This window comes from Bos indicus x Bos taurus, chromosome 9, assembly GCF_003369695.1.
Source record: "Bos indicus x Bos taurus breed Angus x Brahman F1 hybrid chromosome 9, Bos_hybrid_MaternalHap_v2.0, whole genome shotgun sequence".
NCBI lineage: Eukaryota > Metazoa > Chordata > Mammalia > Artiodactyla > Bovidae > Bos > Bos indicus x Bos taurus.
Genome location: NC_040084.1, coordinates 40,195,382 through 40,209,506, shown reverse-complemented (window position 1 = coordinate 40,209,506; position 14,125 = coordinate 40,195,382). Strand labels below are relative to the sequence as shown.

Below are 14,125 nucleotides of genomic sequence, written 5' to 3'. Positions count from 1 at the left end.
ACTGTAGATATTGCGATTGAGAGTTCGTGAAAATAGATGTGGGACTGCTGTTGAAGAAAGGGTAGGGCTTTTTAAAAGTGGAAGTAAAAGGTAGAGTTTCAAATTTTACAGAATGGAACTGAAATGAAAATTTTTCATATCTTTGCTACGAGCCCATGGACTGTAGCCTATCAGGCTCCTCTGTCCATGAGATTTCCCAAGTAAGAATACTGGAGTGGGTTGCCATTTCTTTCTCCAGGGAATCTTCCCAACCCAAGGATGGAACTCAGATCCACTGTATCTCCTACTTGGCAGGTGGATTCTTTATCACTGAGCCACACACATTTATAACATGGAAGTGCTTCAGAAGTCATCTCATCTGCCCAAATAGATTATAAATTATGAAAAGTAGTAGTTATAGCTTATAGATCAGCAGCTTACAGATAAATATCTCTTACTTAGAAACAGTGATAGACATACTTCCTTTCTTTCCACAATGACTGAATTTCATTCAAAATTCTACTGCTGCTAAGTATTTTCTTCCTCCTCTTCTGTTCCACCATTATTATAAGGGGAAGGAACAGTGTTACAAAAAAAAGCCAGAGGGATTGACAGTTTCAAGGAGGTAGAGTATATGCAGAATAGAAAGATCAAATAAATTAAGGACTAAACAGTGTTTACTGGATTTGGTAACATGGAGGTAAATGGGTGACTTCAACCATAACAAATGAAGCCACTTATTTCTCCATGATATATAATTCATTTTTTTTTCTAATTCTAAGGTTATGCATGACCTTGTGGAATAGTAACATAATTCAGTAAGGGAAAAAAAAAGGTCATTACCCAGTAACTTTGATTCTTCTTAGGGTATTAAAATTAACTACTCAATGATTTGCTCCAAAGTCTCTAGTCTGAAAGGTTATTTTGATTTTAAAACAAATACTACATGTATGGCCTCTTCAGTCTGTGGGTACTTTCTGATCTTCTAGGAAAGTTCTGAAAAACAAAAAAAAATTATCATAAACTATTTATGACACATACTGCCAGGTTTTACAATAGATCTACTTCTATTATTAAGTATGGGATTGACATGTACACACTGCTATATTTAAAACAGATAACCAAAAAGACCTATTGTATCGCACAGAGAATGCTGCTCAATATTCTGTACTAACCTAAATGGGAAAAGAATTTGAAAAAGAATAGGTATGTATAACTGAATCACTTTGCTGTACACTTGAAACTAACATAACATTGCTGATCAACTATTCTTCAATATAAACTTAAAGTTAAAAAAAAAAGAAAAAAAATCTTCAACCATTTCCTTTTAAATCACTTTTAACTTCACCAACAACAGTATCATTCCCTTTTCAGTTATCTGGCCACAACTGAGCTTTACAAAAACTATTACTAGCTACTACCTTTTGACCATAAGCACATCTGTAAAGACAAACTTTAAACTATGGCATGTTTTCTTGAGTTAAATTCAACACTATATAGGTTTGTAAGGTTGGAAAGAAACCTCAAATGGCTATCTAATCTCTTGTTCTAGGTCCAGGCAAATCTACCCAACAAAGCAAAGCAAATCTTTTTTTTATTAAACCCATCAAGAATTATTTTTTATTTCCTTACTGTACTGCTACAGGAAGACTTAGTTCATCTTTCCTCTTCTACAAGGATTAGAGATCATTAGTTAACTCCATAGATAACCCTCAAGTTAACAAGCTACCAATGACCTCATGTATCAGCTGCCTATTGCCACAATGCTATGTGAAATAATCCACAAAAATTATCCTTCAAAAATCCTTCAAATAAATCCTTCAAAAATTAGGTGTAAGACAATAAAGATTTATTTTTACTCATGAAATTATTTTTACTCATGAACAGTTCTGGGCTGGGCTAATTTTAGCTATGCTTGCTCATCTGTCTACAGTCAGCCAGCAGGTGAGCTTGCAACTGGCTGGTCTAAGTTGGCCTCATTGGGGATAGCTCTCTGCATGAGGTTTCTGAACTTCTAGCAGGCCATGCTGAACTTACTTTCACCACATTTGGCCAAAACAAGCTTCAGGGACACTCAGGTTCAAAGTGGGTGAGAACAGAACCCATTTCTTAATGGGTGAAACTGGGTAAGAAGGACCCCTCTACTGATGCGATATAGGCAAGGATAAAGATTCCAGTCATTTTCACAGTCAAATTACCAAAACATCATTTAGTCTTTTCTTCATACTAAATAATCTGATACGGATGCTATTTCTCCTCCATCCCTGAATCTGGACTGTGTAAATATTAACAACTAATTTTATCATTGCAAAGTGTAATTTCAAGAATGCTGTTGAACTGAAGTCAAGATGTGCTAAAATTAAAGAGCAAGTTCAGAGTTTAATTTATGAGCATAAGGAGTTGGAAAATATTGATTTTTTGACTTTAGGAAAAATGACATAAAAGCTACCTTAAGGAAATTATACAGCATAAGTAGCTTTTAAATTTTCCATTGACTGTTTAGAGCTTATATTATTTGATAAACTATCAGAAAGTTTTATTCAAAGAGGAAACACCCATGAACCTTTAAAATGAACCATTTATTAAATCAGACTGTTATTCTTAACAGTTATGTAAGTTACATGGTTTATGTCAGTGTATTTCACATGGAAATTTTTTAAACTCTTACCAGCAAGCAAAATTGTATCACACAATATATAAGTAGGAAGGGGATACTGCTAAACATTCAAATAAGGCAAGTATTTTAAAACAATAAAACAATAATTAAAAAAATTCAAGCATTCCTTTAAGAGAATTCAATACTACAAGCTAAATGTACTTTCTGAGTGTATTCATATAATCAAGGCAGTGTTTCTTCTTTTAAAACACCAGGAAATGGGATAAGGCTCATTAATAGATACAGCTGCCCGCAAGATTTTTAATCTCAGTTGCTTTCTTTAAATTAAAATTCACAAAGTGCACAATTAAGATATATCAAAAAACTGAATCTGCTACTCTAACAACAGCTGTCCATGCTTAATACTTAGTGGTTTATTTGACCAAATGATGTCTTTTCAGGGAAAAATAAAAAAAGATAAGCCACTGTAAAACATTTAATTTGAAATGTGTGCTAATATTTTTCTTAAAAATCAAAAATTATGGAGGAAAAGGGTTATTTACCTTAAGGAAAAGAAAGCAAAACACTGGAATGACCAAACATTTTCAAAGAACAAGCACCACAAAGGACATTTGCATTCAGTTTTGTAATATTTATCAATGCATTTTTTCTTACTCCAACCAATCTACTTCATCAAATTCTGAATCATCTTCTGAATCACTGTATTCCACAGCAATACGACGGGACAGGATGGTGGCAACATCATTTTCAATGCGTTCATGTTTAGCTTCCTGTTCACGCTGCTCTTCGACTTTTCGTAGCTGAATACCTGAGAGAGTAAATCCAAACGTTCATTGTAAACCAAAACACTAGATATTATTATTAGATATATTAGATTTCATTATTAGTAGTAGATATTATATTATTAGACATTATTAATGTAATAAAATCAAGTACACATAAGAAATACTAACAGGAAAGTAAAAAGCAAGACCTATTAAAAACAATTTGAAGGAATCATATTTAGAGAGACATTAATTCTTTTATTACGTTATTATCTGTGATAGTATTTGATGAAACTTACCACATATCCCAGAGGATGTCTATAGTTTATTTAGCCATAACAGTCTATTGTGCTTCCCTACTCACCGTCACCTAAAGTTAACCAGGTGATACATTTTTTTGTTTGTTATTTACCTCTATGGTCAAATAGTTAAACAATGTTGAGCATATTTTCTGTGGCTTTATTCTCCCCAGTACTTGAGAGAAAGGCACTATTGTTCATTCTATACTGTTAGTGCCTGGCATATAGTATGACATGTTGCTCCTTTGTTACTAAGGTAGGAACCTAAATCCTTTTGAGGTACTAGTAAAGCAAGTGTCACTTATACACCAAATGGACAGCCTTAACACTGAAGAAAATACCATTTTTAAAGTAGTTAATATACATGTTAAGTATAATACAAAGAGTTTTAACTAAATTTTCCATAACATTTAAGTCTGATATTTAAAATTTCCCATTCATTACCTAAACATTTTAAGAATCCCTACTAAGTATGAAGATAAAATGATTAATGTGATAAATTTTCTTGAAAATTACTTAAAATATAAACTGACCATAGCTCTACTTTCTAAAGGCTATTTGTGCAAAAAACATGATCATCTAAAATTTTACAAATGAAGAAAACATTACTGTCTCAAATATTCAGAAAGGTTCTCAATGCTACTATTGCTTTTAAAGGCTCTTGAGAATATTACCTTTTCGTATTGCTTCCAGAAGTACACTTCTGGCGTCACTGATTACTGGTAGGGTTGATGGATGACGCTTTGGCTCAGAAGCAGGTGTAACTTGTGATGGAGGAGATGGAGGCATTAATGGAACATGGGGACCTGGGGCAGTAGATGGAGTTGGATGTAGCCCAGAGGGAGGATGAGCAAGAGCTGCAACTGTGACAGGTGATGATGGTCTAATGCCAGGTGGAGGCAAAGGAGGTGGTGGTGGGGGTGGAGGCAGCCCCTGGACTTCTCCTTGTGGGAGTGGATGAACTGGTACAGTCTCACATACTGGGGCAGCTCTAGCTACTGGTGGAGAGGGCTGTACTAGAGGAGGTGCAATTGGAGGAGGAGCTGGGTGAAGAACTCCAGGGGCAATCTGAAGAGGAGCTGGAGGTGGTGGTACTGCTGGAGCTTGCAAAGCAGTGGTTGGAGGTGGAGGTGGGGGTGGTACTGGTGGGGGAGGAGTTGAAGTCATCGAAGCTCTTAATGAAGAAGTTGACAAGGCAGATGGAAGAGGTGGTGGAGGAGGTGGGGGTGTGGGGCTCACAAACACAGGTGTCCTGCCTGTAGCTGGTGACTGAGGACGATTTTCTATCAAACCTGTAGCAGAACTGAAATGAAAAAGAGATCCTAGCAAGTTATTTAAAGAGAAAAGACTAACCACACAAAATATAAATGGCTACCAGTAATTATATCAAGGTAGATGCATTAACATGTTCCTATAAAAATTAAAAATTCTTCATCAATATTTAGAATGAAATGAAAACCAAAAGTACTCTATTAAAAAAATTAATACATGGTGCTGTGATTTCTAATATTCTAAATGGACTCATCTGCTCACACAACTTTCATATCTATAAGCATTTTATACTTACTTTGATAAATAAAATGCTCAATTTTACACTGTAATATGAGTCTTCATAATGGCTCAATATTTATCATACTACAACATTTGTAGCAATACCTGTGGCCCAAATAATACTGTATTCATATTGAAGCTATTAAGATTCATCATATGTCATTTCAGTTAAATCAGTGACAACTAATTACAAACCACAAAGGAAACTGATGTCCCTCTTCCTTCCTAAGGATGGAACATCAAATTGAGTATGTGATATATAAGCTTGATTTTTTTTTTAACTGAAAACTGTAAAGCTTATTTCTAATTCTCTACTAAAAATTGTAATGTGGGCAATGCTGGACAAAATTAAACTTCAAAAAGCTTTACTGAAAGATTATTATGAGCAATTGCTTATTCTCTCTCAAATTCTTGAGTTATTTCCCCAACATCAAATTAACATTTATAATTAAATCTTTGATTCCCATTTCTTTGTCCTTAACCACATACCCAAAATTCTTATTTTTATTAATATATTGCACATCATGTGCTTGAGAACAAAGCTATAATAAAACAAAACACATTTATCTTTAAATGATTATTAGCTAAATTTTCCCAAGAGAATGTGTGAGCTCTTATCAGAGACTGGCAAATTACATCCCATGGGCCAAATCTTAACTAATCCCTGTTTTTATAAATAAAACTTTGCTGAAACACAAACATATGCATTTGTTTATGTATAGTCCATGGCTGCTTCCATTCATCAGTGTCAGAGTTGAGCAGATGTGACAGAAGCCATATTTCCTAAGGCCGAAAATATTTATTACAAGGGCCTTAAAGAAAAAGGCTACCAACACCTGTGATAAACACATTATGTGCTTGTTCTGACATACCTGATACAGGTGGGTATGGGTTTCGCATCTCCTGCTCCATGCATTGGTGGAGGTGGAGGAGGTTCATGTGGTCTGACTAAGACCCTTTCCTCAGCTCTAGTCAGGAGCTCACTCATCTGACTAAATGGCAAGGCAGAAAGTGAGTAAGATCCATCCATATGATCCACATATGTCTGAGGTCTAGAAAAAAATAATAAATTAGTGTATCTTTCTTGAATTATTGCTGAAATAAAGTGTTTTACATGAGATATTTAAGGTTTATCCTTTGAATGCCAATATTTTAACTACTTTTAGGAAACTTCTTTCAGAAATTTATCCTGCTTTTAAAACACAGAATGCTGCTCATAATGCAACCTTTCCTTGCTGATTCAAGTTATTATGATGACCTTCAGTTATTTTATTACTTTACAATATAATACTAACAGCTCACAAAGGTAAAAAGTGTTACATTCATAATCTGATAAACAAGACAGTAGTTAACTTTTAGGCAAGTTGTGTTCAAAGCTATCTGCCTCTATTTAGTTTCTTGCTGCTAAGTCACTTCAGTCGTGTCCAACTCTGTGCGACCTCATAGACGGCAGCCCACCAGGCTCCCCCGTCCCTGGGATTCTCCAGGCAAGAACACTGGAGTGGGTTTAGTTTCTTAATAAGATGCTAATGACAAAAACCTAGAATATGAAAATTTTATACACCAGAATATCCTGTTGTTCTTTTAAACCTAAATGACTTCCAAATGTCTTGGAACCCAGGGGAGATAGGTCTCAATGATACTAGTAGCACAGAGATCCCTAACTACATTGTTTTTGTCTTTTTCATGTTTTCAAAGGTGTTTAGAGTACTCAGAAAATAGCCGAGTAACATAACATGTGACTTAAAACAGATTTAAGCAAAATTTTAGATACTTTGGGCATGTGAAGATTTATAAATGTTTACTGACTATAGTGTACTCTGCGGACAAAGCTGGATTTAAAAGATGTGTATAAAGCAAATTAGAAATGATTATATTTATGCTATTGGGTCAGCAATATTTCAATTACTTAACAGTGATTAGAAACAGATGTTTGTCTATCGATTGTTAATTTAAAAAATCAATTCTTTCAGCATCTTTCAGTACTGTATGTAGACAGTATCATGTATATTACTCTTAAAATAGAACAAGATAATTTACATTTATGACCCAATCATTTATAGGTATTATTCAAAAGAAAGTCTCAAGTGCTTTTTCCATTGAAAAAAATCAATAACTATAAGATATATAATAATAACTAAAATCAACTGTACACAAATTTCTTCACAGAGAGATACTAGTATAATGTTTGTTAGGGTTGCATGTTAGTTAGATAGGGCCCTTGGCTATTGAGAAAGGAAAAGGACCTATTGTATATTTCTGCAAAAGGGGATGAGTTATTTTGTTTGAAAGTCCTGATATATCTGAGGTAGAAAATGCGACACAGAAAGGGAATCAGGGGAAAGAAAAAGAACAAAAATATAACCCCTTCTCAACTCCTATTTTATATATAGTGAATCAATAACGTCAAAAAAAAAATCCAGACCCCCATTACTCTGTTATGAAATTTTAACAGACTTGGCCTGAACTACTGAGAAGGACCTGAGACTTTATATGAAAGTTAAAATGAAGCTGAAGATCATCTGCTTCAACCACTTCTTTCTACAAATGACGAAACTGAAATCCAGGTACAAAAATGACCTGCCCAAGATCAGACTTCAGTAGGCTCAAAGTGGTTAGGGTTTCAAAATCATCTCAATACTTATAGAAACAGCGTCTATCAATTCAACAGTTCAGGACCTAAGACTTAGACACATAGATACTAGAAATAAAGCCAGTGTTTTATCATTAATTTTGTTAAAAAACAAACAAAAGAAAAGAAACCTTGTTTCAAAATGAGAGGCTGGGCCATTAGCAACTTCAATATGCTTATGTAAGAGATTAGCATCATCTTCAGCCAGCTCTGGACCTTGGGCCAGCTTCTGCCATTCTCTCCGCCTGTCATGAGGTGCTCTTGGCACTTTTTCTGGTTCATGAGGACGATCTAGATTTTTCTGCTATAACAGATGTATTGAAACAAAGCCAAATGCTGAAGTTCTATGTTTTTAAAAAGAGGTTAAAACAATCAAAATAGAATTCTAACATCAATATCGAAAAAGCAACCCATCATAGTATAGTAAAAATAACAACAGAGACAGTTCATTTGTGCATTCAGAGTTAAATATTAGGAGTTTGCTTGTAATCCCATTTTCTAATGCTTTTTTAACCTCTACTTGGAATTGATATATCAGATAAAAACAGTATATTTGAGGAATAAAACTTGAGGTCAGAAAGTCCTTTCAGATGAAAAAAGATTTGTCAACTCTGCTCCCTCATCTATTAGTTTTTGATATAATGGGTGAAATTTCTACCATCAATTTTTCCAGCCCAAACTTGAAATTAGTACTAAGGTTATGTGATCTGAGAAGTGACTAATTAGCTAGCCAATACATTAGAAAAAAAATCCAATTACCCAATTAAACCATAATAACCGTGTCACTCAACAGAAAATAGGGTATTTGAAAAATAAAACAAAAAGTGACTCAAACTGTGGGAGAAAAAGTATAGAAAGGAAAGGTACAAAAAAGTCAAATGCCAAAGGGGTCAAGCAGGTAACATATTTGAATGGTAACAGTCAGATATAAGATGAGGCCTGCAGGGAACTAGATGGGCATGGCCATCTAAGGGATTTCAGTTCAAAAGTTTAAAAACCACTGTGTTTGTCAAACAAAACTGCTTGCAAGCGTAGCCTGGGCTACCAGTCACCAGTTTGCAAATTCTGGCTAGAACACTGGTACACTGTCTAGTGCAGAAAATAATAACATGCAGCATTATGGGGTAGTGCAGGGAAAGCAGAAGTAGCTACAGGAGAAACAGAGGGATGATAAAGACAAACTTTGCCACCTTCATGCTGCTGCTGCTGCTAAGTCGCTTCAGTCGTGTCTGACTCTGTGCGACCCCATAGACGGCAGCCTACGAGGCTCCCCTGTCCCTGGGATTCTCCCGGCAAGAACACTGGAGTGGGTTGCCATTTCCTTCTCCAATGCATGAAAGTGAAAAGTGAAAGTGAAGACGCTCAGTCGTATCCGACTCTTAGCGACCCCATGGACTGCAGTCTATCAGGCTCCTCCTTCATAATTCTGCCTAAATCCAACTTTGCTTCTTTTTATATTTCTAGTTATCATTAATATGGAATAAACAGATCCAAGTGAATTTCATCAGAAAACAGAAAATGACAATACAGCAGACAGATAACATGTTATAACTTTTTCAGGGCATTTAGGATATGCTCTGTGGTAAGATAATATTAACTAATCTACTTTACAATGTTCCTTTGTTCTTTTTCAGTAGAATGCCTTTCTCTTCCCTGGTCCACTTAATTCCTATTTGTTCTTTGAGATTCATTACAAGCTTTGTTGAAGTGTTTATCAGGCCCACCCTGTCTAAAGCTGGTGCTCGTTTGTGCTACTCAAACTCTCTGTGCATACCTCTGTTAGGACACTTATCACACCATATTTGCACCCCACTGGACTGTGATCTTTCTGTGTGGTTACTATATGGACCAAATAAAATAAAACTGTCAAAGTACAGAATTAATAAGGTTCCACATATGCAACAAAACACAAATACATGAAAACTAACTTCAATTTTCTGAATTTCTTGTAATACCTTCTGCTTCCTCTTTTCCTTCCTCTTATCCTCTGTATCCTGTAACATTTTTTCCTTCCAAAGATCAAAGAAATATGAAGGATTGGTATAAAACTTCAAACCTTCTTTACCATCATCTCTGAAATATAAAATATCAATGAAAATATACATTAGTAAGACTTAGGCAATCAGAATAGAAATTATTTTACTAAAATTGTTTCTTCTTACATTAAGAAAATACAGCATGTGTAAAAATACTGGCAAAGTAAATCACAATATGCACCAATAGAACATTTCTCATAAATCAGACAGGAAACTAAGGAAACCGGAAAACCAGAAGTTTTGCAGTTTGTGTTAATAATTTAAAGTACAACTGGACAATTTTCATCCCTAACTTCTACTGGATACAAGGTTTTCTATAAGTCCTGTGGGAAATTTCAATAATTACCAATGATTCTGCCGAAGATAAAAGCCTGAAAAGATGACAGAACAGAGAAACTATACAGGGTTTCTTACTTATAGTCTTATCAAACAGAAAAAAAATGTCACCAAATAGTCATTCTAATAGTAATAGTTATATCCAATGACTTGCATACTGACATAGTTTCAAATAACTATCCAAATACCATTTCATTTAGGGTATGTGTTGTGCCTCTTAAATTCCTCATTTAACAATTTATGTGACTCAAAGAAAGGCTGAATAACTCTAGATTTTTTTAAATGGCAAAAAAAAAAAATTAAAAACAGGTACTACATAGTCATAACACAGAAATATGATACATACAGATAAAGAGTAGATAAGAACAAGAAAAAATGATATTTATTTTATTAATGTGGTGAGATTTTGAACTCTTTATTTTTTGTTTTCCATCAAATTAGAAATTAAATTAAAAAGACAATAACAACTCCTCATCCCTTTAGAGTAAGATTTGCCATTGGCTTTTCTTAAAAACATTTGTCAAAACAACTCCTTTGATTTGTATGCCAGAATCCTGGGACCTCACCTAGTAAATAAAGCAAAGGTTTTCTAAAGGTGTTAGCTACGGAGGGGTCTCTGCACTGGTCAGGAATCCAGTGAAATAAAAAATGTTTGGGGATTTAACATTTAAAGTTAGACCTCTTTGAACTTGAAGTCTGAGATAAGTAACCAGCCTTCTTATTTATTAGCCTACTGACCTGTAAGGAGTGAGTATATTGAGAGGCGGAGGCTGTTCACAAACATCATATGTCTCTTGTAATGGAATAGGCAAAGTCTTGCGGTCAAAAAGCTGCTGATCTTGAATTGTAGAACTTCGGAAAGCTTTTCTCATTGTTATATCTTGCAAAGATACTAAAACAAAAATCCAACATGTATCATTTTATTTTACTAACATGATTTAACGTAAGGACAAATTCATACATGGCATTTGTTTAAAAGTCAAAAGGCTGTGACTGAGGTGGCTTATGAATCAGGAACCACATTTTTAAAATAAATGCTCTTATTATTACATCACAAATCATTTTGTGCTTTATTTTCCCAATTAGATGGGCCTTAATGCAACCTCTGATTTCTAAGGCTCAGAAAGCTCTAATGACACCTGAAGCACATTTTTCATTTTCCATCAAAACACCTTTTTCTTTTCTCTACTTACCATACTAGCGCCCATCAAACTACATTTTCCTCTTTTTTTCCTATAATCTTTTTTCCATCTCCCTTTATTACTTTTATTTAGCTTATACCAATAACACTGAAGGAATTACTTCACTATTAGTGGCATTCTGGGCTAAATACAGTATTGCCCTCTAGCTATAGAGATTATAAATATTATAACATGGACTATAAAGTTAAAACAAATCTATTGTAAAGAAAATGAAATTTTCAAGTACTGGGCAATCTGTATTATTGCCTGTTTCACTTTTCTTTTATCTTGTACTATAAAGATCTCCAATTAACTACAAGTTCTTAAAGACTGAACCTGTCTTATACATTAGTACCTCTAGTAAGTAATACAATTTATTACTTACAGTACCTCTAGTAAGTAAGTGATACATATGAGAATTTAAAATAACTTTATTTACTCATCTTCTTTTGGACTATGCAGCATGTTTAAATAAAAATGTGCCAAAATACTAGATTCTTAACTCTTTGAGTGATTTCTTGATATTAAAAAATTAGGTGACTTTATATTAAAATATACATATTTGCAAATGGTTTTTAGTTTTTAGTATGACATATGCTTTATGCCATAAAAAGTCAGTACTAAATAATCATAACTAGTCTTAAATTATTTTTCTCCCTAAAATAGTATCTCTTTCATCCTCACAAATAAAATACACTCAACACAAATGTTTGGATCTATGAAATAAGTGAAGCAGTAAGGCTGGCTGTGCAACAGCCACAATATGACTGCAAACCCAGCAATTCCACTGCTACCTGACTTGTAACACACTTAAAAACAACAAAATAAAATTCAAAGAAGGAAAAAAAATTTTTCCACTATCACTAAAGAGTAGTATGACAGATATTTAATGAGTACAAACTACAGTGGTAGATGTTTTCACTAATTTTTACTTAACCTTTATAATAACTTAATGAGATAGGAGTTATTATGTCGTTTGTAAACATAGAAAATATTACATAACTGGGCCAAGATAAATTGGTTAATAAACAGTAGAGCTAGAACAGAAAACGCAGATCTGTCTGCCTTTGAGGCTAATCTCTTTGCCACAATACCGTATACTGTTCCTCTGGCTCATGTTAGAAGTGGCCTCTCTTTTCTGCAATCAAAATGAACCAATTCTTGCCACTCTCCTATCTCACTTATTAACTATTAAATATAAAACCTAGTGTTTAATCTCCCAAAACTTTCTTAGTAAAGAGTATAAAGAACATGTAAAGTAATAAGCACTTTTCATTCTTCAGTTCCTCTTAATTATCATTTCTTTCATTTGTTAACAGACCAATGTGACAAAGCCCCTTGCAGTTGCCAACAATGACATATTAGTGTTATATAACCCAGCAAGTCAGCAAAATGTTTGTAAACATATTGAACTAAATATAATTGCACAGATCTTTGTTTAAAACTCAGTTTTTTACCCATTCTAAATTATTTATGATAGTTCTGTTACTATTTAATGGTAATTAAAAAACCCAAAATACTGATGTTACATTCTGTAATTTATTATTCTACTCACAATGTTATTTTATTTGAACTTTACTGGAATTAAAAAAATATAGGTTAAATAACTTTGAAAATTCCTCTATCCAACATCCCCAAGACAATTTCAAATTAAGTAGTTCAACTTTAAGATTCTGAATTCTTCCCCAATGCTTCATATAATTTTAAAGGAAACTAAACAATTCTGATAGTTGTTGGCACATTAAGAATTTTTTTAAACACTTAAAACTATCTTATTTACTAGTATCTATATTTTCATTTTCAATTTTAATGGGAATGCAAAAGCTGCTTGTATATATTTTAGATGAAAAGCACTTGTAACTTACATATTTAAATTATTTAAAAAAGAAATTTTGAATACAAATCATATATTTGAAAGTATGGCCATAAAATCTTTTTTAAATATTAGCAGTGATTTTTATTTCAAGAATTTCATGATGTGTAACTGAACATGTATACACAAATAAGTTTCAAAGGATACCACCAAGAAAAAAATTACCACAGAATGAGAGAAAATCTTTCCAAATCATAAGATTTGGGACTTGGATCCAGAATACATATGTATAGAATTTGCATAACTCAATAGTAAAAGGAAAAATAATCCAAATTAAAAATAGGAGAAGGATCTGAAAAGTTTTCCAAAAGCAGATACATAAATGACCAGTAAATCATTTAAACCCTGTTTCCTTAAAAATATCAGATCACTATTTTTTTATTTTTTTACATTTATACATCACTGTGAATTACATTTAACTGTAGTTTTATTAAAGGAACAAGCACATGCTAACTATCTATGACAATTCTGTCATAAGACTTCTGGTACAATGTAAAGTCCAGATCCAGCCCTTTGCACAAAGAGAATCATTTTGTTTTACTTGCTTTTAACTGAACTAGTTGCAGTTGTTAACATTTAAAAACAAGAGGTATGAGACAGACATCTAGATATCCCGGACAAAAGAAAGATCTGGAATGACCAGACTGACTTTCCCTCATTTCATGTCACCCAAATGCCAACAATCCACTCCCTGTTTGTACAGTCTCTCAAAATTGTGCACTTGGTCCACTTCACTCAGAGTAACTAGGATGAAAACCCTGGTTTTAATCCTATCCACCACTTTCTTGCTGGGTGACTTGTCTCTAAATAGCTTATAAGCCATGAAAAGATACTCAACATCATTAGTCATCAGGGAA

General features: G+C 33.7%; 1 protein-coding gene across 6 annotated transcripts in view; it reads right to left on the bottom strand.

Annotated features, from left to right (window-relative positions):
• Nucleotides 1-2,539: 2,539 nt before the first annotated feature.
• The window catches only part of WASF1 (WAS protein family member 1), a 70,782-nt gene continuing 59,196 nt past the window's right edge, over nucleotides 2,540-14,125 (bottom strand). For 3 of the 6 annotated variants that reach the window (XM_027551224.1, XM_027551223.1, XM_027551225.1), the window contains 6 exons: nucleotides 10,953-11,106; nucleotides 9,771-9,915; nucleotides 7,974-8,146; nucleotides 6,083-6,262; nucleotides 4,334-4,962; nucleotides 2,540-3,404 (listed from right to left, as the gene is read on the bottom strand). In XM_027551224.1, the coding sequence (XP_027407025.1) occupies nucleotides 3,247-3,404; nucleotides 4,334-4,962; nucleotides 6,083-6,262; nucleotides 7,974-8,146; nucleotides 9,771-9,915; nucleotides 10,953-11,106 (1,439 nt within the window). In that variant the 3' untranslated portion in view covers nucleotides 2,540-3,246. The remainder of the gene's footprint in view (nucleotides 3,405-4,333; nucleotides 4,963-6,082; nucleotides 6,263-7,973; nucleotides 8,147-9,770; nucleotides 9,916-10,952; nucleotides 11,107-14,125) is intronic. The other 3 variants (XM_027551226.1, XM_027551227.1, XM_027551228.1) reach the window with 3 other exon arrangements.